Here is a 24,199-nt window from a genome sequence, read left to right as displayed (position 1 = left end):
ACATAAAAAACCTCTATTAAAGATGGTGGAGCTGGTATATAGTGATGGGGGTGGTGGGGAGAGTGGTAAAATCCATGAATAATAATGTCAGGAAAAGGAGCAGAGTGGGAATAGCACTGTTTAAAATAAAGCTTTTTTTTTTCTTAAGGTGTTGCCTAAAAAAAAGGAAACAATCAAAAAACAAAAAAAACCTGTTGCTGTTGAGTCAATTCTGACTCATAACAATCCTACAGGACAGAGTAGAACTGCCCCCGTAGAGTTTCCAAGGAGTGCCTGGTAGATTAGAAGAACTGCAGACCTTTTGGTTAGCAGCCATAGCTCTAAACCCCTATGCACCAGGAAGCATAATTAAATGTATTGATATTTCTGTCTATACAATTCAGATTTAGCAGAGGCGGAGGAAAGAACAAAATTTAGCTAATAGCAAAGTATGTATGAAAAAGACATTCAGTAGTAAAACGAAATGCATTTAAAAATAGTGACTTTTTTCTTCTTTTTTTCATTTCTTTTCTTTCTTTCCCCTCCCTCCTCCTCCCCCCCAGGAGGAAGTAGAAAGTGACATCAACTGACTTCATTTTTTCCATTTAATTTAAAGTCATAAATGTCAGTCAGACCTGGAAAATGTCAGAACTTGAAAATTAAACTGAGCTTTGGTAGAGCTAAATCTCAAAAAAAAAAAAAAAAAAACAAACAGCCATTGTAGGATACATTGAAACACAGACATAATAATAGATCAGCAAATTCTACTCCAAGGCCAGACAAGCCATTGTTTGATAAAAACTCATAAACAGTGGACCATCTCGCCTCTGTCTTCCTACTTCACAAAAGTAGCTTTTATAGCCCTTTGTTGGCATCTTTCTTTTGGTTCTTGTAGTCTGCCTTATACTGTAGTTATTTATACTCTTATCTTCCCCATTGGATGGTAAACTCCTTGGAGATGGCCTCTTTCAAATCTTGCTCCATTTTTTAGATCAACTTACACCACAAAATGTGGTTGTGAAGAACAACCCTTACCAGTAACCTTCTGGAAAAGATCCGGAATAGATTAGTGATCTTCTCCCCACCTCAACTCGCTCACCATCCCCCCCTCATACCTGCATGCTCTTTGACAATCAAAAACACACGTCTGAAATCATCATTCCACTTCCCAGGGGCCTTCCCTTTTGTGGGAGCCTGTCACTGCTGTCAAGAGCGTAAAGTGAACAAAAGGCACTTGCTGTAATTTTCAAATCTGCTGCTGCTATAATTGATAGAGAACTTGATTACTAAAAATTGTTCACTCTAGAAACTCTTGTCTACTGACACTATTTTTCTTTACTTCCTTCGCTCCTAAGTGTACCAGAATTCAATTCTTTAACATCGTAGAACCCGAGACGGCTCAGCTAGTGAATATGTCTTGTCCAATTCACCAATTCTCTTCAAACTTCAAGCGAAATTTTGAGCTCCCAAGCATCTTCCGCACACTACGTTTATACGTTTCCGTATGGCAGTCAACATAATGGCATGTACTGTCGCTGAAGCGTTCTAATGTTTTAGAAATGACCATCTAAATGGTATTCTTTACCACAGAATGGCTAAAGTCATGAATATGCTACTCTACATTGTGGTTCTTGCAGAGAGGGATTTAGTTCATCATTTCCCATATTTTTTAATTAAAAAAAATTTTTTTTTCTAGCACACCTACTAACATCTCCCAATCAGGGTTACAAGCATTAGTTTTGTGCTAAGCAGGTCTAAACTGAATCTTATCTGTGCCACTTTTTGGCTCTGTGACTTTGAACAAATTATCTGTCCAGTCTAAGCCTCAGTTTACCTAATCTATAAAATAGAGATAATAGTAACTAATGTAATAAATAGGGTTGTGGCAAGGATTAAATGAAATAATTTTGGAAAGCACTTAGTTCCATGTAAACTAACTAAATAAATAAATAAATAAGCAAACTACTGTCTTCAAGTTGATTCCGACTCATAGTGACCCTACAGGACAAAGTAGAACTGCCCTGTAGGGTTTCCAAGGAGCAGCTGGTGAATTCAAACTGCTGACCTTTTGGTTAGCAGCCATAGCTCTTAACCACTGCACCAAGTAAATGATAGCTTCTGTTGCTGTTGTATTTATTGCTTTAGTAATACATCACAGCTACAGTCTTGTCGTAAATAACATCAAACCATAGGCTCTTAGAGTCAGAAAAAATCAAGGTAACTTAGTCACATGTCCCATCCGATGCTGGATTCCATCCCTCTAGTCAATGAATTCAGCTCTGGTCCACCCAACCGAGGTTAAAACATGTCCAATGACAAGAATTTCCGAGCCCATTCTACTTCTTTAAGGAGGAAGTTCAAAGTTCTTACATGAAACAAGGCTCTTCATGTTCTCATCCTTGGTACTTCTCCACACAGCCTGGTTTATTTCCATCCCCCACATTGTTGGCTCCAGCCCTACCAAAGCCCTCACAGGTGCCTGAACACACAGGGCTCTGCTGGCTTCGCACACGCTGCTCCATCTGCAGGAAAACCTCTCTACTGACTGTTCTAGGTTGTGTTCTCTGGGAAGCAAAATCAAGTCAGAGATTAGCATGCAAGAATTTACTGTGACGTGCCCAAGGGATCAGCACCCGTGGGGGAAGGAAAGGAAGCAGGATTGGATAGAGGGAGAAGTTGGTCTGTGATGAACCTTCAGAGTTGTTCCAGTTGAGGACAGTGGGCCAGGTCATTATCCCCCAACATTAACCAGTCATTGAATGTGGGTGGCTCCAGGAAGGTGAGTATAAATGTGGGCAGGGCAGCTCTACTCAGCCACAGTGGGCTGACAGCTGCCCCGTGTCTCCCCAGCAGTGGGGATAAATTCCTGAAGGGAGGCCTGAGTGGCACATCACAGCTTCTACTACCAATACTCACCCCCTTTTTGCATTCTAGCTCCTGCTCATCCTGTCCTTCAGGTATCTATATAGATGCCTCCTCCTCTAGGAAGCTTCCTGGGCCCCTTTCTACCACCCCCACCCCGACACACACCTTGATTCAGTTTCCTTCCTGCATGTTAGTAAGTGTTCTGAGAGTGCCCTGTGCTCACACACCTACTTAACATTTTCCACATCATATTCTAAACACATGTTGCTGTCAGTTTTCCCTCCCAGCTTATAAAACCCTTGATAGGAAAGTTCACGTCTCATTCTCTTTCATCTCACCAACATACACTTCATGACACAACATAGACATTCAATAAGTGTTTGTGAAAGGAATGAGTGGAAAGAAGGATTGCACAAGGAAATGGCTGTAAATGAATGACTATTTTTTTCTCCTTACATTACCAATTATATGCTGGCTATCATGTTTGTATCCTTGGTTACATAATTCTCCACACAAGTGCATGGCTTCTTGAATACAGAGACATTCTTCTCCCCTATCTAATTTTTTGCATTAAACCACCCACATTCCACTTGAGTTCCATGTGCCATTCCCTAAGCCTTGGTGAAACCTCATAGGTCATATTTTCTTGGTTGTATTAAAATTTCAGGCATTCTTAGAAAGCAATGGGGCAATGGTGGGAAACATGCTGTAGTCCAGAGACTTGAGAACCAGTCTTTGTTCTGCAAGCAGACCCGCCTGATTAAATTATGTCACTTCTCTGTGCCTCAGTTTTCTCATTTGTGAAGTGGTAAAAATAATACTTTCTTCTCAAAGTGAGTTTCAGGATCATTGAAAAATCGCATACATTTGTATAAGCTGATGTTAAAATTATTGTAATCTTTCTAACTGTGTATTGGTAACATAGCCTGAAATAACCATAGTGATTATAGTTAACACTAATCTCAAGCTTACTATATGTTAGGCAGTATTCTAAGAACTCTATAAGTACTATCTTGTTCAATTCTCACACCATGCTATTATCATCCCCATTTTACAGACAGGGAATCTGAGGCTCAAGGTGCTTAAGTAACTGGTTGAAGGCCACAATCCTGAAAAAGCCAGGATTTAAACCTCTAAACACTCTCAAGTCCCAGTTCACTTTAAATGGGGAATAACAATGGAGACCATGATTTAGGAATAAATATTTAAAGGGTCTCCATGGAAGATGGAAGTTTCACCCAGAACCAAACTCCTAACGTTATTAGGCCACTATCTTCCTTTTGCTTGAGCTCCCATTTGGCTAATGCTTGACAGGGTACAATCCCTACCAGTGCACACCTTTGACCAAGAAACTGATAGCAATGATAGCGCTTGGCCCTTGATCTTCCATCATCCAAACTACTCGGAGTCCAGGGTTGAGAACTACTATTGCCCTGGAGAATGAAAGCAGTCAGTAGTCACCAAGCATCTCCTCTTATCTGAAGACTTCAGGCTTGCTCTACTTTGGATGAACACTTAAACCATTCCAGACAAAAATGTTTTAGCGAGCCGCCAGGGGTGTATGCTACTGTGTATCCTGATGATCAAGGAAAGGGTTGCCCTCTCCCCTTTTGCACACTGCTAAGGTACATGTCATGCTGTCCTGGGCCATTTTCCAAGTTCTTAAGTAAAAAAATCCAGTATAGATATCCATGGCTGAGGGCTTATATCTCTATGAACCTGTATGGTGGGTTTCTTGTGAAGATATTATATAATTAGACTCTGGATAGAATTTGAAGCTGGAATAAAGAAACATGACAACCCAAGGGAGAAAGTAATACGAATTTGAAAAGATTTGACCGTAACAAATTGCAGGATCAAATGAATGCTTCCAGAACCAAGCCCTTCACTGCTCATAGAGAATCTGCTTAGGCCTTCAAATGATTGCTTTAGCTGAGTCGTAAGCACTGTTTTGGCTTCCAACCAGAGAGCTTTATATCCAGCTCACAATCCGTTTCCAAACTTCTTCTCCAACCACTCATTAGAATAGCACTCTCCATTCTGAAGTTTTAATTTTTAAGAGGATGGAAAAGTCATCCTCATGCTTTAGAAACAGACTTGGCATAAAATTGCCAGCGATGAAAAGATTACCAGGAAGGGAATTATCTTCATTTTCTACATTGCTTGAAATTTTCCCCCTGCATTTGTTATTAAGACAAACAAATTAACTTTTGCGAATGTCTTTGAGTCCTTACATCCATTTTCTTCTGTGGAAAACAAAACAAAACAAAAAAAGAGCAGGACTTTATTCTCTTTCTTATATTGTTATGAGTGCATGTTGAATTAGTAACCATGGGAGAGTGCGGCGTTTGGTCTTTTTTCAGTTTTAATTTTCGTAACTTTCGTTACCAAACGTAACACACTCCTGCTCAAAAACTCCACAGCCAACAGCTACCTTTGGAATAAAGACCAAACTTCTATCATGATGACATTCAAGTCCTTCCACTCTTTAACCATCACCTGCTTTCCCAGGCTTCTCTCCTCTGCTTCCCTTCATGTAGCCAGAAGGTCTGAATTGTTCACTTCATTGTTGCCCAACTGTTGCATCTCCAAACCCTTACTTCTGATGTCCCTTCTGCCTAAGATATTCTTTCCCTTCCACCCACTTCTAACTGTTGAAATCTTAATTCTTTCAAAGGTCAGCACAAGAGTTTCTTCCTCCCGAAGCCTCTTCTATTTTCTCTCTCCTGTTTTTCCCAGTAGAGATTTCCTTTTCTCTATATTCTTTATGGAGCCCTGGTGGCACAGGGTTGAGCGGTTGGCTGCCAATCAAAAGGTTGGCAGTTCAAATCCACCAGCTGCTCTTTGGAAACCCTATGGGGCAGTTCTACTCTGTCCTATAGAGCCACTGTGAGTTGCAATCAACTTGATGACAATGAGTTAATGGGGACATATTCTTCACATTTTTTATTTTAATAAACTCACATGTATACCTTTTTTATTTTCCCACTAAGTGTTAAGCTCTTTACAGATGAGAATGGTAGCAGTTATAGTTGATTCTCATTATTCACATATTCCATATTTGTGAAGTCATCTACTCACTAAAATGTATTTATGACTCCAAAATCAATAGTCACTACACTTTCATGGTCATCTGCAGACATGCACAGAATGGTGAAAAATTTAAGTTGCCAGATGTGCACATTTCCTGCTGAGGTTGAACAAGGTGACACTCTGCCTTCTTGTTACAACTCTTACACAGTAAAAAAGTGTCCTTTTTGCAACCTACTTAGGACCACATTTTCGTACTTTCTCTTGGTGATTTCACTAGTACTCAAGTATAGTGCTGGTATTGTCTAGTGACCCTATGAGCAAGATGGCTGTGATATGCCTTACAGAGAAAATATGTATGTTAGATAGCTTCATTCAGGCATGAGTTACAGTGCTATTGGCCATGAGTTCAACGTAAATGAATCAATACGGTACATCCAGAAAAAAGAAAAGGAAATTCATTAATCTGTATATGAGACCACTCTGGAAAGTGCTAAAGCAGTAACTGTAGAGTGTGATGAAGCTCTGGAAGAGTGGAGAAATTTATGGATTCATGAGATGATGATCAATAAAAAAAATTGCAGTGGACAGCATTGTTGTGAGGTGGAAAGCCAAAGAAATTTCGTATCCCATTTTCCAAGGTCAGGAAAATGTTAAACCTTTCTTGGCTAGTGTTTTACTTTAAGAGCTACTGGATATAATTAATTATTTGCAACAAATACATAAAGAACATAACAACATCAAATAATGAGAATTTACTGTACATGTGCACTGAGTGGAGGAAAAAAGGTTTGCGCACCTCTAGGATCACCTTCCTCCAATCCCTCCTACAAACGTACGAACACAGTGGTCCTTGGAGCGTCCTAGCTATGTCGTTGATGTTATTAGTTGCCGTCATGTCAGCTCCCGTCTCATGGCAAGCCCATGCACAATGAAAAGAAATGCTGCCTGGTCCTGTGCCATCCCCGTGATTGGTTGTGAATCAGACCATATGATCCATAGGGTTTTCGCTGGCTGATTTTTGAAAGTAGATGGCCAGGTCTTTCTTCTTATTCTCTCTTAGTCTGGGAGCTCTGCTGAAACCTGTTCCGCAACACAGCAACATGCAAGCCTCCACTGGCAGAGGGGTGGTAGTTGCACATAAGATGTGCTGGCCAGGAATTGAACCCAGGTCTCCTACACGGAAAGCAAGAATTCTACCACTGAACTACCACTGCCCCTATTTCATAACGATAGTTACTGATAATCATTAGCTAACTTTTTATACTTGCAGTGTTAGAACTTGGCAGATGCACTTAGATGCTCTAGAAATGGTGGAAGGAGAACAGGGGACATTTAACCAGGAGAAGAGGTGGTGAATGAGAGATGGAGTGTTAGCACAAATGGCAGCCATCAACTGTTCTTCAGCTCCGTCTATGACCTGCTGCTGCTGCAGCATGAGACACTGAAGGGGGCTGTTAACAGTTTCCTGCTGATGACAACTTTCAGACAAAAGTACAAGTTGCTTAAGGAGATCTGTGTAGCATAGCAGTTAGAAAGGCAGAAGTTCAAATTGCATCTTTGCCAGACACTAGCTATATGATTTGGGGCCAGTGTTTTAGCTTTCCTGCATCTTAATTTTTTCATCTGTCAAATGGTTATACCCTCAAGGCTGTTGTGGAGATTAAATAGAATAATGTTTATAAAGCACTTAGCACAGCATCTGACAGAGAGTAAAGCCTTTAGTAAAGGTAGTTATTAACATGGAATTGCCTTCTTGTGAGTTATTTTATCACAAATTTATTTAAAAAATGTCTTTATTGCAAACTTAACCTATTGCCATTGAGTCGATTGCAAACTTAAGGACTTTTAAAATCCTAATAGTAGAATAGACATAGAAAGAAAAGATGGGATGCAAGTTGTAATATTGTCTAACTCTGTTTTGGCAGGTGGCGTGGAAATTTACACTAAAGAAGGCAAGACACATTATCGAGAAATCCCAGACTCTGGTAAGCAATCAGCAGGTGGAATGCCAGCCTCTTCCTTGGGCTGCTCACCTCTTGCTGGCCCTGTCCTTACACTCCAAAGGCCAAGGGCCAGGCCCAGTGGAAGCCTACAACACCCCTTAGTTGCATTCGGATTGAAATAGTAATGTGAGCTCCCTCCCCCTTTTTCTCCTGCCTTCTCTCTATAGCAGGGTTTCTCTACCTCGGCACTATCGACATTTGGGGCTGGATAATTCTTTGAAGTAGGGCCTCTTCTGTGCATTTGTAGGGTGTTTAGCAGCATCCCTTGTCTCTACCCATTAGATGCTGGTAGCACCACCCACCCCATTCCCAGTAGTAACAACCAAAACTGTCTCCTGGTGCTGCCAAATGCCCCAATGCAACGAAATCACCCCCAGTGGAGAACCACTGCTCTCCAGGAAACCATTTTAGAGGAGACCACATTCTTTTGCTCCTCCGCTTCCTAGAAATGTGACCTGAAGCAAGGTGCTCGACCTCCACGAGCCTCGGCTTTCTCTTCTGTATAAAGGGAACAACGATAGTGCCTTGCTCACTGCACTGATGTGAGGATCAATAGAGAGAACATGTGCAAAGCACCTGGTATCATACCTGGGACTCACCAGGTGCTCAGTAAATGTTTGTTAAGACATCACCATTGATTGGAAAGATTTGGAAGAGGAGAGCAAGAAGGGTTGCACAACATGAAGAATGGAATCAAAGTCACTGAATTGTACATGTAGAAATTGTTGTGTTGCGTATGTTTTGTTATACATATTTTCAGCAAAATTAAAAAAGGAAACAAAACCACCATTATTCTTCTTCTCATCTCCTTTGTCCTATCTGTAATGATAATTTTATTCAACACATACAATATTTAAAACTAAACAAAACCCACTGCTGTCAAGCCAACACCAACTCACTGAGACCCTATAGGACAGAATAGAACTGTCCCATAGGGTTTCCAAAGCTGTGAACCTTTACAGAAGCAGGCTGCTCTATCTTTCTCCTGCAAAGCAGTGGTGGGTTCAAACAGCCAGCCTTTAGGCTGGTAGCCGAGCACTTAACCACTGTGGCACGTGGGTTCCTTCAAATAAATGATCACAGAATCAAGTATTTACTTAGGTTCTACTATAAATCAGCCCCACTTGAAAAGGAATCAGAAAAGTAGACCTTTAAAGAGCAGCATCATCCTCGATGGACGCTAAAGATCTGCCAGGCAGGAAGCATTGGGCAGAGCTGAGAGGGCATAAACCTTGTCCCTGGCTTCTGTCTGCTGGCCCAGCTCATGCTCATTCTGATGCAATGCGTGTACAGTAGTAGTGCTTTAGAAACATGGAAATAGAGGGGAGAAAAATCTTTCATTGCTAGGGTTGTTCAATGTAGCAAATAAAAATGTAAAATGCCCGGTTAAATTTGAATTTCAAATAAACAATGAATAATTTTTTCATACACGTATGTCCAGTGCAATATTTTATCTGGTGACCTGACGCACGGGGGACATAGAGGTTTTGATCTATAAGACAATACAAGTTGAATGGCAACACGCTAGGCATTTCTAAACGACCAATCGATCACAATGTCTGCATCGCCAATCAGTATCTGATTCAGTGAATAATTAACAGCCAACAGGAGCCAGTTGAGCTAACCTACTTAAGTCGTTGAACAAGAAACAGAAATGCCACTTGAAACCTTTGACCACCGCCTTCGGAGCTCTGAGTAGAAATGGAAAACAACACAATTCTTCTTTTATTCTCCTCAGCGTGGGTCTAAAAACCCATTCTTGGGGCATTGTTTACTTTGCTATCACGAACTGCCTTTGCATTAACTCAAAAGCTAATTAGGATTTTACAATTTTTTATTTCTGTCACCAGCATTACAAGCTTAATTCATGGGGCAGGGTTCCAATAATTCCTTAAGAGAAGCCCACCCTCCTCCAAAAAAAATTACCCAACAATTCAACAATAAAAAACTCCTCAAAAATCTCCCTCAATTTGGTCTTAAAAGCAGCCATCCAAGATGCTCCACTGGTCTAACCCCATTGGGAGCAAGGGAGAATGAAGAAAACTAAAGACACAAGGGAAAGATTAGTCCAAAGAACTGATGGACCACAACTACTACAGCCTCCACCAGACTGAGTCCAGTACAACTAGACGGTGCCCGGCTACCATCACCAACTGCTCTGACAGGGATCACAATAGAGGGTTCCGGACAGAGCTGGATAAAAATGTAGAACAAAATTCTAACTCACAAAAAAAGACCAAACTTACTGGCCTGGCAGAGACTGGAGAAACCCTGAGAGTATGGCTCCCAGACAACTTTAAGCTCAGCAATGGAATCAGTTCTGAGGTTCACCCTTCAGCCAAAGATTAGACAGGCCCATAAAATGAAATGAAACTACAGGGGCACACCAGGTCACGGTCAAGGACTTGGAGGCAGAAGGGGACAGGAAGGCTGGTAATACGGAACCCAAGGTCAAGAAGGGAGAGTGTCGACATGTGGGTTGGTAACCAATGTGATAAAACAGTATGTGTACTAACTCTTCAATGAGAAGCTAATTTGTTCTGTAAACCTTCATCTAAAGTACAATTTTTTTTTTAAAGTTTTAAAAAAAAACTCCCCAATTTATTTACTTTCCAGATTAAAGCTATCAAGGGAAAAATAATCAGAAAATGCAAATAAGTATCACTGAAAAATACCCAGAGAACACTGATTGCAATTAATTTCATTGTGATGGCTGAGGGAACTACAAACCCAGCCAGAACTCAAAAAGAAACACACTTTTTGTCCAGTTGCCATCAAGTTGACTTCAACTCATGGCAACCCCATGTGTGTCTCAGCAGAACTATGCTCCATAGGGTTTTCAATGGCTGATTTTCTTTTCTGAAGTAGATCACCAGGCCTTTCTTCCGAGGTGCCTCTGGGTGGACTCAAACTAACATGTTATCTGTTTACACCGCCCAGACTACAAGAAGCACATACTAGGTTGTGTATTATTTCAATACAGGTTATCAGACTTGGAGAATCCAGACTGGAGAAAGTTACACATCATCAAAGAGAATCAAATGTTCAGAAAAAGAGCTGGGTTTCAATGAGGCTGTAAAAGTCTTTTCACAAAGACTTTTAATGGGTCTAGCAGAGCGCTGGAAACCCTGGTGGCATAGTGGTTAAGTGCTATGGCTGCTAACCAAAAGGTCGGCAGCTCGGATCCACTAGGCACTCCTTGGAAACTCTATGGGGCAGTTCTTCTCTGTCCCATAGGGTCGCTATGAGTAGGAATCGACTCAACGGCAGTGGGTTTGGGTTTGGTTTAGCAGAGCACTGAGCATCTACAGGTTTAGAGTACCTTAGTTATGGCATCATCTTATTTAATTTTCACAAAAACTCCTACAATGAAGATGCAGTATTTTGTATCAACTCAATCTTACAGAAGAGAGCACTGAGGTTAAGTAATTTATTTGCCCATTTCCACAGCTAGTCAGTGAGAAATCTGTCAGATTCAGATCTAGCTATTTCCAAGTTTCACACCCTTTCCACTGTTAATAGCTTACAACCAGGCCTCCTAAGTGCTAAACTTTTAGGGAGCACCATTCATATCATAGGCTATGTGGATATTGGAATTATTCAGTGCACAGCCTGTGCAGCTGTACATGACAGCCCTAATCTCAAACCTGCCTGCTCAATAGAGTCATCTAGGGAATCTTTAAAAATTGCTCATGTTCAGGCCCAACCCCAGGCCAATTAAATCCATGTAATACTAACACAGAGTCCCTGAGTGGTGCAAACGGTTAACATGCTCGGCTGCTAACAGAAAGCTGGAGGTTTAAGTCCACCCAAAGGTACCTTGGAAGAAAGGCCTGGTGGTCTGCTCCCCAAAAATTAGTCATTGAAAACTCTATGGAGCGCAGTTTTACTCTGAAACCCTTGGAGTCACCGTGAGTCAGAGTCGACATGACAGCAACTGACTGTTTGCGTGTTTTTAATACTAATATATGGTTAGTACCTCACCATGCAGAAATTCAGCTTCAGGTTAGCTGCGTACAGAAGAGCAGTTACCCTCCCCATTAACCTTCCATTTAGCCCACTCACCCCATTTTCCTTTATTCAAGTCCTGTTTTTTGTTCTGTATTCATTTAACATGCCAGTGTGTGAAGAGACTCAGAGATGGTAAATAGATTGCAAACTGAAGATACTACCTGACTGCTGTCCCCAGAGACAGTCAGATTTGAGACTTTCGTTCGAGATGGATTAGATGTAGCCAGATGCAATATTTTAAATCTGTTGCTGAGTTAATAACAGCCCACATTTTGGCTCTGTCTAGCAAAGTTCAAATTGAAAGAAAGGGGCTGGCAAACAGACAAGGAAAGACTTCTGCAATGTTGCTGTCTTCACTTCTGTTCTCTTTTGCAAGGAAATCGTTAGAAGAGGATGGCTTCTCCTGTATTGCATGGTGAGAAGATCAGATCATCGAAACCTCACTCTAAACAGGAGTTTGGAAGTGGAGAGGGAGTCCCTGGGCAAGCTGCATCATCCATTGCCCATCTCCTTGCCCCAGTTACTGCACAATGACTATCAAAGACAACTGCAGCCTTCAGGCTGAATTTTGACAGCGAATAGCTGTGCAATCATAAAATTTTATTCCGTTGGACCTCTTGTATAATAACTATAAGGCTGTCCATATCTTTTTTTTTTTTTAATGTATTGGTCATCATCAGTGGTAAAATTGACTTTGCCATTAGGTCAATTATACCAAGGCCTTCAGACTAAAGTAAATATTTTTTAAAAGTAGCCTAAACCTTCAAATGCAACCTGATTTCTGACTCTAGGTCTCAGAATGTGTCTATACTTCCAACTATTACCAATGGCGTGGTATAATTTTGTGCTGGTGTTTGTTTTATGAGGTGTCTAGAGTCCCAGGTCTCAATCAGTCACCAAGTCTCTGGAATCAACTTCTAAACACCCCTCCTTTTTACCATTCACCCTGTTTGCCATAGTGATTCTCAACTAGTGCGGATTTTGTCCCCCAGGGGAAATTTAGCAATGGAGACATTTCCGTGCTACAGACATCTAGTGGGTAGACGTCAGGGATGCCGCTCAGCATCCGACAGTACACGGGGGAGCCCCCACAACAAAGTCTTAAAAAAAAATAATCGCCGTCAAGCCGATTCTGACTCATGGCGGCCCCGTGTGTGCTTAGCAGAACTGTACTCCATAGGGTTTTCAAGGCCATGACCTTTCAGAAGCAGATCGTCAGGGCTTTCTTCCAAGGCGCCTCTGGGTGAGTTCAAAACACCAGCCTTTTGTATAGTAGTCGTCATGGATTGAATTGTGTCCCCCAAAAATATGTGTCAACTTGGTTAGACCATGATTCCCAGTATTGTGTGGTTGTTGTCCATTTTGTGATTATAATTTTAAGTTAAAGAGGATTAGGGTAAGAATGTAATAACCTTACCAGTTCACATCCCTGATGCAATGTAAAGGTAGTTTCCCTGGGGTGTGGCCTGCACAACTTCTTATCTCTCAAGAGATAAAGAGGAAAGGGAAGGGAACAGATAGGAGAAACCTCATACCACCAAGAAAGCAGTGCCGGGAGATGAGCACATCCTTTGGACCTGGGCTCCCTGCATGGAGAAGCTCCTAATCCAGGGGAAGATTGATGAGAAGGCTGACAGAGAGAGAAAGCCTTCCCCTGAGCTGGCGCCCTGAATTTGGGCTTTTAGCCTACTTTACTATGAGGAAATAAACTTTTCTTTGTTAAAGCCATCAACTTGTGGTATTTCCGTTATAGCAACACTAGATAACCAAGATAGTAGTCAAGTGCTTAAACATTTGCACCACCCAGAGACTCCTAACAAAGAGTTACCCACTGCTGTCGAGTTGACTCCAACTCATAGCGACCCTATAGGACAAAGTAGAACTGCCCCATAGAGTTTCCAAGGAGCACCTGGTGGATTCGAACTGCCGTCCTCCTGGTTAGGAGCCATAGCGCTTAACCACTACGCCACCAGTGTTTCCAACAAAGAGCTATCAAACAACAAATGTCAATTGTGCTGAGGTTAGAAACCCTGGGTGCCCACCATCCTCAGGATAACATGTAGTGCGTGTAGTTGTAATGGCTCCTTCCTTCCAGGGTTCACTGTGTTCCCGTGTTTCCCTAGCCACAGCCAGGACAAAGTGGCGGTCCCCTAAGACGACACACCTCACACCTCCACAGCTTCAGGAGCACTCCCTCTGCCGGGAGCCATGCTTCTCCAAACAACCTGGGGATCTTTTAAAATGCAGATTCTGATTTAGTAGGTCTGGGGTGAGGCCTGAGACTTTGCATTTCTAACAAGCTCCCAGGAGGCATCCATGCTCCTTGTCTATAGGTTGCACTTTGAGTGGCTAGGACATAGACAATGGCTCTCAAACCTTAGCAGGAGCTCCAGAGTTTTTGATTCAGTAAATCTGGGGTGAGACCCGAGAATGTGCATTTCTAACAAGTCTATGGGCTGCACTTCAAGGAACAAAGCCTCAGAGCATCTTTCTCTTTCATCTGTCCTGGTTCGCTCCTGGGTCATCACCTGCATCCTCCTCTGGATACAGAGAGACTTGCAAGTCTCTGGACCACTGCAGACATCATCAGATATCCTCAGATTGGAGATGCCCACCTAGACCCCCCCCCCCCAGTAGACTGTAAGCCCTGTGAGGATGTCCTCCTCTGTCTCCATGCCTTGAAATATAGATGTGGGAGCTATTCAGGATTGTTCCTCTAATGCTAGTAAGCTGAACAAACATCAGTCACCAAGATCCTTAAATACCTTGCTTATATTCTGAAAAGGTTGCCGAGTCTTCTTTGCCAGGGTCAAATCATTGCCAACACCTATAATTTACTTCATAGTAACTCTTTTGGCTGGCAGGTATGGATTGTATCTTTCCTTCCATTGATAGGTGCTGGTTCCTAACTTTTCCTACCCTGTTGTCTTCTTTTTCATTTATTTGAGGAAAGTATCATGGAAATCACAATCTTCCTAAAAGCACCATTAAGTAAAAAAACAAAATTTTTATCAAATATCTACAGTTTTAGGGAAACCACTGTCTAAAATCCCTTTGCTCCTTAAGCTTGAGGAGTTTGTTGGAACATCTTTTCCCTTCCCCTGGGGAAGCAGCCTTCCTTCTTCCCAAGTCCTGGATATGTCTCTTCCTTTAGTCATTTTACTTCATAATAGGATGGAATTGTTTTACTTGAAACTATTATTTATTTTCAAACCCTTTTCAATGCATTTGAAAGTAGAATGGACCACGGTGGACCAGACCCATTTGGGAAGAGATGGAGAGCAAGGGTGGCCTTGAAGGTGGGAATAGCTGCCTGAGTGAAGAAGAAGGGGCAGGGGGAGGAAAGTTCCAGGCTGAGGAACCAGCAGGAATAAAGGCAGGTGGAATGAATATTGAATATGGAGACAAGAACCAGAGGTAAATTTAGATAAATAAAATGGGGCCAGAATCTGGAGGCCCAAGGCCCAGAAATCTAGACTATGGTGCCAACAGAAGAGAAAGGACCCCTGGAAGTTGGGGGACCATTCTTTGAATTAATCAGCTCTTTTTTCTTTTTTCTCTCCCCTTCTCTCCAGAAATATCCTCAAAGTAATTCCGATATTTGTTCGCTTCCATTTTTGGCCAAGATTTGTCAGGAAATTAAATCGTATGTATGCTATTCTACCTTCCTAAGTCAAGAATGTGATAATATCTTTGGTGATTACTGTTTTCTAATGACTAGCATGACCTTCAAGTTTAAAAGGCATCTTCCTAAAGGAAAAAGTGTTCCTCACTCAAAACATAATTTGTACAGAAACTAGAAAACAAATTATCTGAGCAAATCTTTTTGGAAATATATTGAATGCCAATATATTTGAATCTCAAAGTTTGATTTCTGTCCCAGGCTAGAATGTAGAATGCCATGAAATACCCTTAGCAGGCTCTGGGCACTCCTTTGAGCCAAACTGGAAACAGCCCTTCCTTTTCATTTAAGATACAGACAAGGTCAGAAACTGATCGTGGCACAGTCTCTCTGATCAACTTTGGTGCAAGGCACTCATGGGGCTGGAAGGGACCATCTTTTCACAGAGCCCAACCTATTACCTGGAATATCTGGTCAGGCATACATGAGCAGAGCTTCCAATACAGAGACACTGTCCAGAATTCCCAGCCCTTCTGTCTCAGTTTAAAATCCCATATTCCAGCTCCATATTGAGCCTATGGCTCTGCTAAATGTGAAAACAATCACTGTTCAAAACTGTGAGAGATGAAACAGTGTCCTGAGAGGGACTAAGAGGCAAAATAGCTTCGGTTCCACCTTCCACTGGAAAACAAAAACAAAAACAAACTAGTTGCCATCTAGTCAATTCTGACTAACAGTGACCTAATGTGTTTCAGAGTAGAACCGCTCTCCACAGGGGCTCCAATGGCCGATCTTTCTGAAGCAGGTCACCAGGACTTTCTTCTAAAGTATATCTGGGTGGATTTGAACTGCCAACCTTTCAGTTAGTAACTGAGCACTCAACTGTTTGCACCACCCAGGGAGTCCATATTTTCCACTGAACTACTAATGTGATTGCTGTTGCTACTGCAACCAGGTAAAATATTGAGGCTGTACTATGTGCAAGATGCCAACCTTTCCATTCATTGCCTCATTTAATTCTCACAACTCTGTGAGGTAGGGATTATTTTTTCCATTTCACAAAGACAGAAACTGAGTCTTAGAGAAGTAACTTACCTAATGCCACCAAGGACCCAAGATACACCCCCAGGTCTCTTTGACTTCACATGTTCTTTGGGAACATCCATATTTTTGACCTCTCTGAAATGCTGTCTCCCGAGCAGTCTTTAAGAACTTGAGCCACTTAATGCCTCTGAGCCTCAGTTTCTCCATATCTAAAATGAAGATATTGACTAAATTCTGGCCACATATTAGAATCTTCTGGGAAGTTCTTAAAATGTAGATTCCTCAGCCCAGACCTAGTGCAAGAACAGCATGTTTTCCAGAATGTTCTTAGGCCATTGGGCTCCAGCCTGGACTTCTAATTGTCTAGACTCTCTCCAGCATTAACATTCTCATTCAAAGGCCAAACAATGGATGCCACATGTACAGGGGATGCTTCAATGACTCAAAGTAATGCTCTTTAGCTGTGAGACATACACTTAGGCCACACCAGCTGTGCTGGCCCTTGTGTATTCCACTCTTGCACTCCCGCAGGCAGTTCCTATTACTTCAGCCCACTCTAGTCCAGCCTGACTCTCATGGTGGGGGTTAGACAGGAGAAAGCTCAGAGGTGGGAATCAGGCTGCACATCTGGGCTGAGAGATGCCTTCCCCAGGTTACACAGTCCTTCATCTCATGAGCGTCACGGGAGCTTGAATCCATTGAGCTTCTCTAGTCTGTTTGGCAAATATCTGTGGGGAGAAGGAGGAGGCTATGATTCTGACACACATTCAGAGCCTGTACGGGCAGTAATAAAACTTTTCCTGGTTCATTTGCTTGCATCAGGCCCTGCAAGCCAACTACGCAAAGTGCTAGCCTGGGTTCCAGAAGCAACGCCCCTTTTTTATGAGTGGAGATGGGCACCAAAGTACATCAGGACTTGGGGAGTGGAGTGGAAACATCACACAGGAAGAAGGTGCTGGGAGGCTGAAGTGCAGCCAGCTCTCCAGCCCCTATTCTGTCATGCCTAGCTCCCACTGAATTGAGACCCTGTCCCCTGTGAAGGCACAGTGGCCACCCTTCACCTTTTTGCTGGAAGCATCATTGCATTTGCTGTGTCAGTCATGGGCCAAAAAAACCAAAAGACCCCAAGTCACAACCCTCCAACTAACCACTTTTGAAAAATTGAATTCAAGAGCACCTGTGGCCAGTAATTTTCCTGGCCCAATTTAAAATGGAAATTAGTCTTTCACAAAAAAGCAGCAGCAGTGTGCTGTTCTTCTTTCTAAAAATCATTGTGCTTTGAGTATAATTTGTGTCAGATCACATTTTCAGTGCTTCATGATTTATAAAGCACGTTCAAATGCGGTCTCATCTATTGTTCAAAACAACCTGTGACTCAGTAACAAAAATGATAATTAGAACTTTTTTTTTATTATTATTATTTAATTGCTTTAGCTTTACAACCTTATAAGACAGGCACCATTATTATCCCCTTTCTAAAGAGGTAATGTAATTTTCCCAAGGACACAGAGGAAATAATGGGTAAATTCGGCATTTGAACCTGGCCACCAGTTCCAAAGGCCAGGCTCATAGCCACTACACTGACCGCCCCTCAGCCCTTAGTTCCACTTTTGAGATGAGCAAGTAGGTACTAGCACATTAGATGCCTGACCCGATAGCACACAGCCAGCCGGTGGTAGAGACAAGACCCTGGGTTTTTATTACATAATCTTATGATAAAATGTCCTCTATGAGGAATGCCTTCTCTTCTGTCCCTCTCCCTGCCACCCATCTCATTTGGTTTAACACCATCAAAATTCATTTGAGGTGTCCCCACTCCTGGGAAGTGTCCCAGACTAACTTTAGGTGCTTGGCTAGGCCTCCTCGGTCCTTCCAGATCACCTGCTCCTGCTCCTCATCACCCCATTCGGCAATCGCTGTGCCCTGTCTGTCTCCCACTGAGCTCCTGGAGAGAAGGGACACCACTCCTTAGTGAGTGTTTTATCCCTGGCACCTGCCACAGTGCTTAGCATTAGTAAGAACTCGGTGAAGATAAGACTCTCCATAAGCAGGAAAAAAGAAAGTATAAGATACCAGGCTACTACAATAGAGCAATCGAGCTTTTTTTTTTGTTGGGTTTGGTTTGGTTTTGATCAGAATTCACAGTGTCTATACGGTGTATGTTTTATTGTAACTATGGTGAGTCATAAGGGTCCACTCTTTTAATAAGCTATTCTTTTTATTTAATTTCTACATACAAAAACCCATACAGATATTATTTCACATAAACACATACAGACTCTCATGTTGTTGTTTTTATTTAATTTCTACATACAAAAACCCATACAGATATTATTTCACATAAACACATACAGACTCTCATGTTGTTGTTAGTTGCCATCAATTCAGCACTGACTCATGGCAACTCCATGTATAACTGAATGAAACATTGCCCAGTCCTGCACAATCATTACAGTTGTTGGCATACTCAAGTCCATTGTTGAGGCCACTGTGTATTTTGAGTGCCTTGGGATGGGGTTCTAATCTAGGAGACTCATCTTCTAGCACTATATCAGACAATATTCTGTTGTGACCCACATGGTTTTCATTGGCAAATTTTCAGAAGATCACCAGGCTTTTCTTCCTAGACGTAGTCTGGATGCCCCCCTGAAACGTGTCCACCATAGGTGACCCTACTGGTATCTGAAATACCAGTGGCGTAGCTTCTGGCACCATAGCAACTCTCAAACTATCAGCCTGACACACTGACACACAGACAGTGGTGGCAGACTGTCAAACTATCACATGTTATTTGTGCTTTTACTTCACCATTATTTTCTCCTTTTTTGCCTGCCTTCCTTCCCCATGCCTTCCTCCCTCCACTCATGTTGTCCATGCCACCACCAAGGTGAGCCATGTCATCACATTGGGGTCTATCCTTCCATGGTGTTCTCTGTTCTCGTAGCCTCTTACAGAGAGGTTTAAACACATCCACGTGCAAAAGCAACAAGCCTGTTCCCAGCCCTCAAGTGCTGCCCGGGCCTCCAATGTGAGGCAGAGCTACATGGACGCTTTATCCTCATCTAGTTTTCTTTTATTGTAATGCCCCAGTTTCATGAAATAATTTCAGGGGAATTGAACGTGAACAGCTCAATATTGTGTAATTAATAACACTTAGCTTCAATTACAATTACTCACTGGATCAAGCCTCCTTGCCTGACATCTGGCAACAGTCAGTAATACAGAGGTGGCAGTGAAATGTTGATTAGTTGCAACAGCCTGCATGATAATCACATAGAATGTTGTGAGCTGGAGATTTGAAAGTCTAAAGAGGGTCCATAGAATAAATTTTGGATGTATCCAGAAACTAACATCTGAAAATGTGATCAAAGTAGATACCTGACTCCTGTCACCCAGTTCTAGGAACCACACTTGGGATAATTGTTCTCACTGCACATAATAACAATAATAACCAGCTGCCACCAAGTCAAGTCTGACTCATGGCAGTCCCATGTGTGTTAAAGTAGAAATGGGTTCCATAAGGTTTTCGATGGCTGATTTTTTGGAAGTAGATCACCAGACCTTTGTTCTGAGATACCTCCGGGCGAACTTGAACCACCAACCTTTCAGTTGGTAGCCAAGAACCTTAAACATTTGCACTGCCCAGGGACTCCAATAACAATAAAAGCTAATGTTTATTTTTCAGTACTCTCTATTTTTTTTTTTTATGCTTGGCACAGCTCTTCATACTTTACATGTATGAATTCATTTAGTCTTTCCAACAGCCCTAGGAAGTACGTACTGATATTGACCCCATTTTTCAAATGAGAAAACTGAGGCACAGAAAGATAAAATTATTTTCCTTAGGTTACAGAGCTAGTAGATAGCCAACTTGGAATTCAAACCCAGAGAGTATAATTTCATAACCCAGGCCTATGTTATGGGGATTCCTACGGACTTTTCTTTCCTAGTAGGATTCCCTACTCTGCCCTATAGTGTCACTGTGAGTCGGAATCTACTCAATAGTAACAGGTTTGTTTGTTTTGGCTTTAGGATGCCCTTCACCCAATTCTTTGTCTTGAAAATTCTTTCTCATCCTTTAGATTTCATTTTAAGTTCAACTCCCCCCATACAGACATAGAAATATTTTCCCTTTTGGTGCACAACCCATGGTACTGTGGTTATCTGTTGATGCATCATTTTCCCCACTCATTATTAAACTCCTCAAGCCCAAGGAAGGTATCCTATCTTCTTCCCTAGTATCTAACGTGATGCTTGGCAGAGAGCAGACACTCTGAAAATGCCTGGAGAATAAATGAATAGATGAATGAATATTTCAGCATAAAATCAAACGCTGCTAAGGCTATACAAGGTATCAGACACAATTCTGCAGAAGTAATTTTAGTAAAAGTCAACAATGATTTATCCGAAACACTGGAGCCAAATGTGATTTGGAATTCAGAATTTTTCGGATCTTTGGAAGATAACATAAATGTGTATGCCATAACCCACCTAACACTTCCAGCAGGGCTTGGGCCCAGCACCTCCCAATCAAACACATTTATATTTCAGGAGTGAAATGTGTAGATTTTCACAAGAAGCAGGATATAGCTTACAAATTGCCCTACATCAGCTCCGGTCAAGTTTTGCCACCAATTTAATTTTCTGCAAAACTAGGGGGAAGAAAAGCTCTTGGTTTTCAGAGCTGTTTGGATTTGGGGGCGGTGAGTAAGGGATAGTGGACTTCATAAAGTTGTAATTTATGCTACTTTGGATGATCAATCTTCCCTCTCATGTCTAGAATTTATGGCTTCGGTCAGTTGGTTTCAGCCTTTAAAATAAGTGGAAGAAGTTTAATTCAGTGAAATAACTGTCAAGTTTTAGAGATAATTTTTGTTCCTTCAAGGACAAACTCTTAGTCCCAAGATTGCAAAAGTGGGTGGGGATAGCTTTGACATACTAAAATGAGACTTTCTCCCAGCACCATTATCCTAGACTGAAAATATGACTGTTTCAGTCCATGCCATTTCTCTCCCTGTTCTTCCCTTCCCCCACCCCATCTTCCTTTTCTCAGCCAGAAAAATAAAATAGTTGACCAAGAGGTCAAATACATACATCAGAGAACACTGCCTACTCTCATGGGACATGGCATCTTCAAACTCTTTTCCAAAAACTTCTCTTAAAAGTCACGCAAATTAAAAAAAAAAAAAAGAATCCATTGACATCAAGTCAATTCTGACTTATGGTGACTCCCTGTGTTACAGGGTAGAACCACTCCATAACGTTTTCTTGGGTGTAATCTTTATGCAAGGTGATCTCCAGGCCTATCTTCCATGGTGCCATTGTGTGGGTTCCAATCACCAATGTTTAGGTTATAGTCAAGCAAAAACTGTACCACCCAGGGACCTTTAACATCACAATTTCTGTTAAATGATATCTTGTCCTTTGGAATCTATCGTTGTTGTTAGGTGCTATCAAGTCAGTTCCAACTCATGACAAACCTATCTATGTACAACACAAAGAAACAGTGCCCGGTCCCGCACCACCCTCACAACTGTTGCTATGCTTGAGCCCATTGTTGCAGCCACTGTGTCAATCCATCTCATTGAGGATCTTCCTGTTTTTCACTGATCCTCTACTTTACCAAGCATGGTGTCCTTCTCCAGGGACTGGTCCCTCCTGATAACATGTCCAAAGTGTGTGAGAGACAAAGGCTTGCCATCCTTGCTTCCAATGAGAATTCTGGCTGGAATCTAGTAAGTGTGTTTTGCAAAGTTTGCAGCCCCCAAATTACAGAGCAGAATATAGGAGACTACCATAGGAAGCTAATATAACTTGCACAGTCAGTCCCCTTTAGAGTTTTTCCAAAGAGGTCTATAACCTGGACTTTTGGTATGTCCACCATCCCATGTTCCTAAGGTGGGCTCCTTGCTGCCCATTAGGCTCCACACTGGCTCTGGCTATACTCATTTGCCTAAGGCACTCAGAACTGTGGAGAAGCTCTTGATTTAAAAGACCATTTAGTAAAATGTGTGTGTGTATGCCTGTGTCTATTTTGGACTCAGAAGCAATTTAGGTTTAGGATACACCCTACACTGATATGAGCTCAAGTGATTGATTATATTACATTGCACTATGGAAGATGATTATATTACATTATATTAGATTACATTACGGATGATGATTATATTATACTAGATTACATTATGGAAGATTGAATTACATTAGGTAGATATAAGGTAATTACATTACAAAAAGCAAACTGCACTTCCCAAGGCCGTTTGATTTAATCACATATAACTACTCCATGACAGCAACTAGACTAGTGTTTAGTCAAAAAACTGGGAACCGTAGCCTAGCCAAGTTGATTGCATAAAATTAACAATCATAGATGAGAATTTGCTTGGTCATCACATCAGGATCCTTGGATTCCCAGGCTCATGAATAGGTGTGAAGATTGCTAGCTAATGACAAGTCAAGATTCTCAGAAATGTTGTTGTTAGGTGCTATTGAGTGAGTTCCAACTCATAGCAACCCTATGCAATACAGAACGAAACACTGTCCAGTCCTGCTCCATCCTCGCAACTGTTGTTATGTTTGAGTCCATTGTTGCATCCACCGGATTCAATCCATCTCATAGAAGGTCTTCCTTTTCTTCACTGACCCTCTACTTTACTAAGCATGATGTCCTTCACAAGAGACTGGTTCCTCCTGATAACATGCTCAAAGCACATGAGACAAAGCCTCGCCATCCTCACTTCTAAAGAGCCTTCTGACAGTACTTCTTCCAAGACAAATTTGTTTGTTCTTCTGGCAGTCCGTGGTATATTCAGTACTCTTTGCCAACACCATAATTCAAAGGCATCAATTCTTCTTTGGTCTTCCTTGTTCATTGGGCAGCTTTCGCAGGCACATGAGGCGATTGAAAATACCATGACTTAGGTCAGGTGCACTTTAGCCCTCAAAGTGACATCTTTGCTTTTCAACCCTTGAAAGAGGTCTTTTGCAACAGATTTGCCCAATGCAATACATCATTTGATTTTTTGACTGCTGCTTCCATGGGTGTTGATTGTGGATCCAAGTAAAATTAAATCCTTGACAACTTCAATCTTTTCCCCATTTGTCATAATTTTCAGAATATGTGCTTCAAAATAGTAAAATTTTAAGAAAAGATTTCCATAACAGAGTGTATAAAGCTGTTCAAATTTCAACTTGCAGTATGAGTTCATTGACTGAACAAAACATACAGTCTCCTGATTTCCTGGGGATCCCAACTTCAATATTCCGTGGCCTCTAAAACTTCAATACAATTATGTCACCTCCCCATATGGACCAAGTCAGAGGGAAAACAGCTCCCCAGGATGAAGAGCAGGGATTGGCAAGGCTTGGCTGCAGCTCTTACAAACCAAGCAAATCCTTTATTTCACTTTAGAATGGGCCTCTGTCACATCAACTCAAAACAGCTGTTTCTGAAAATGTATCCATTTGTTTTCACAGACATGGTTTCTTTTTTTCTTTCTTTCTTTTTCTTAGCTCACCAAGTGTTTTGCTTACTATCTTTTTTTTAGAGCTCTAAAAAATTCTGTGCCATTCAAAGATGCAGACTCAGACAAATACAGTGTTTTCTCAGTAAGTATTGTTAAAAATAAACAGTTGTTCACTA

General features: G+C 41.7%; 1 protein-coding gene across 2 annotated transcripts in view; it reads left to right on the top strand.

Annotated features, from left to right (window-relative positions):
* AOAH (acyloxyacyl hydrolase) overlaps positions 1-24,199 on the top strand; it is a 264,955-nt gene that overhangs the window by 90,640 nt on the left and 150,116 nt on the right. For both annotated transcript variants that reach the window (XM_003406941.3, XM_023544293.2), the window contains exons 5-7: positions 7,803-7,862; positions 15,467-15,537; positions 24,105-24,165. In XM_003406941.3, the coding sequence (XP_003406989.1) occupies positions 7,803-7,862; positions 15,467-15,537; positions 24,105-24,165 (192 nt within the window). The remainder of the gene's footprint in view (positions 1-7,802; positions 7,863-15,466; positions 15,538-24,104; positions 24,166-24,199) is intronic.

Source organism: Loxodonta africana, chromosome 8 (assembly GCF_030014295.1).
Source record: "Loxodonta africana isolate mLoxAfr1 chromosome 8, mLoxAfr1.hap2, whole genome shotgun sequence".
Lineage (NCBI taxonomy): Eukaryota > Metazoa > Chordata > Mammalia > Proboscidea > Elephantidae > Loxodonta > Loxodonta africana.
This window is presented reverse-complemented; position numbering and strand designations above follow the sequence as displayed.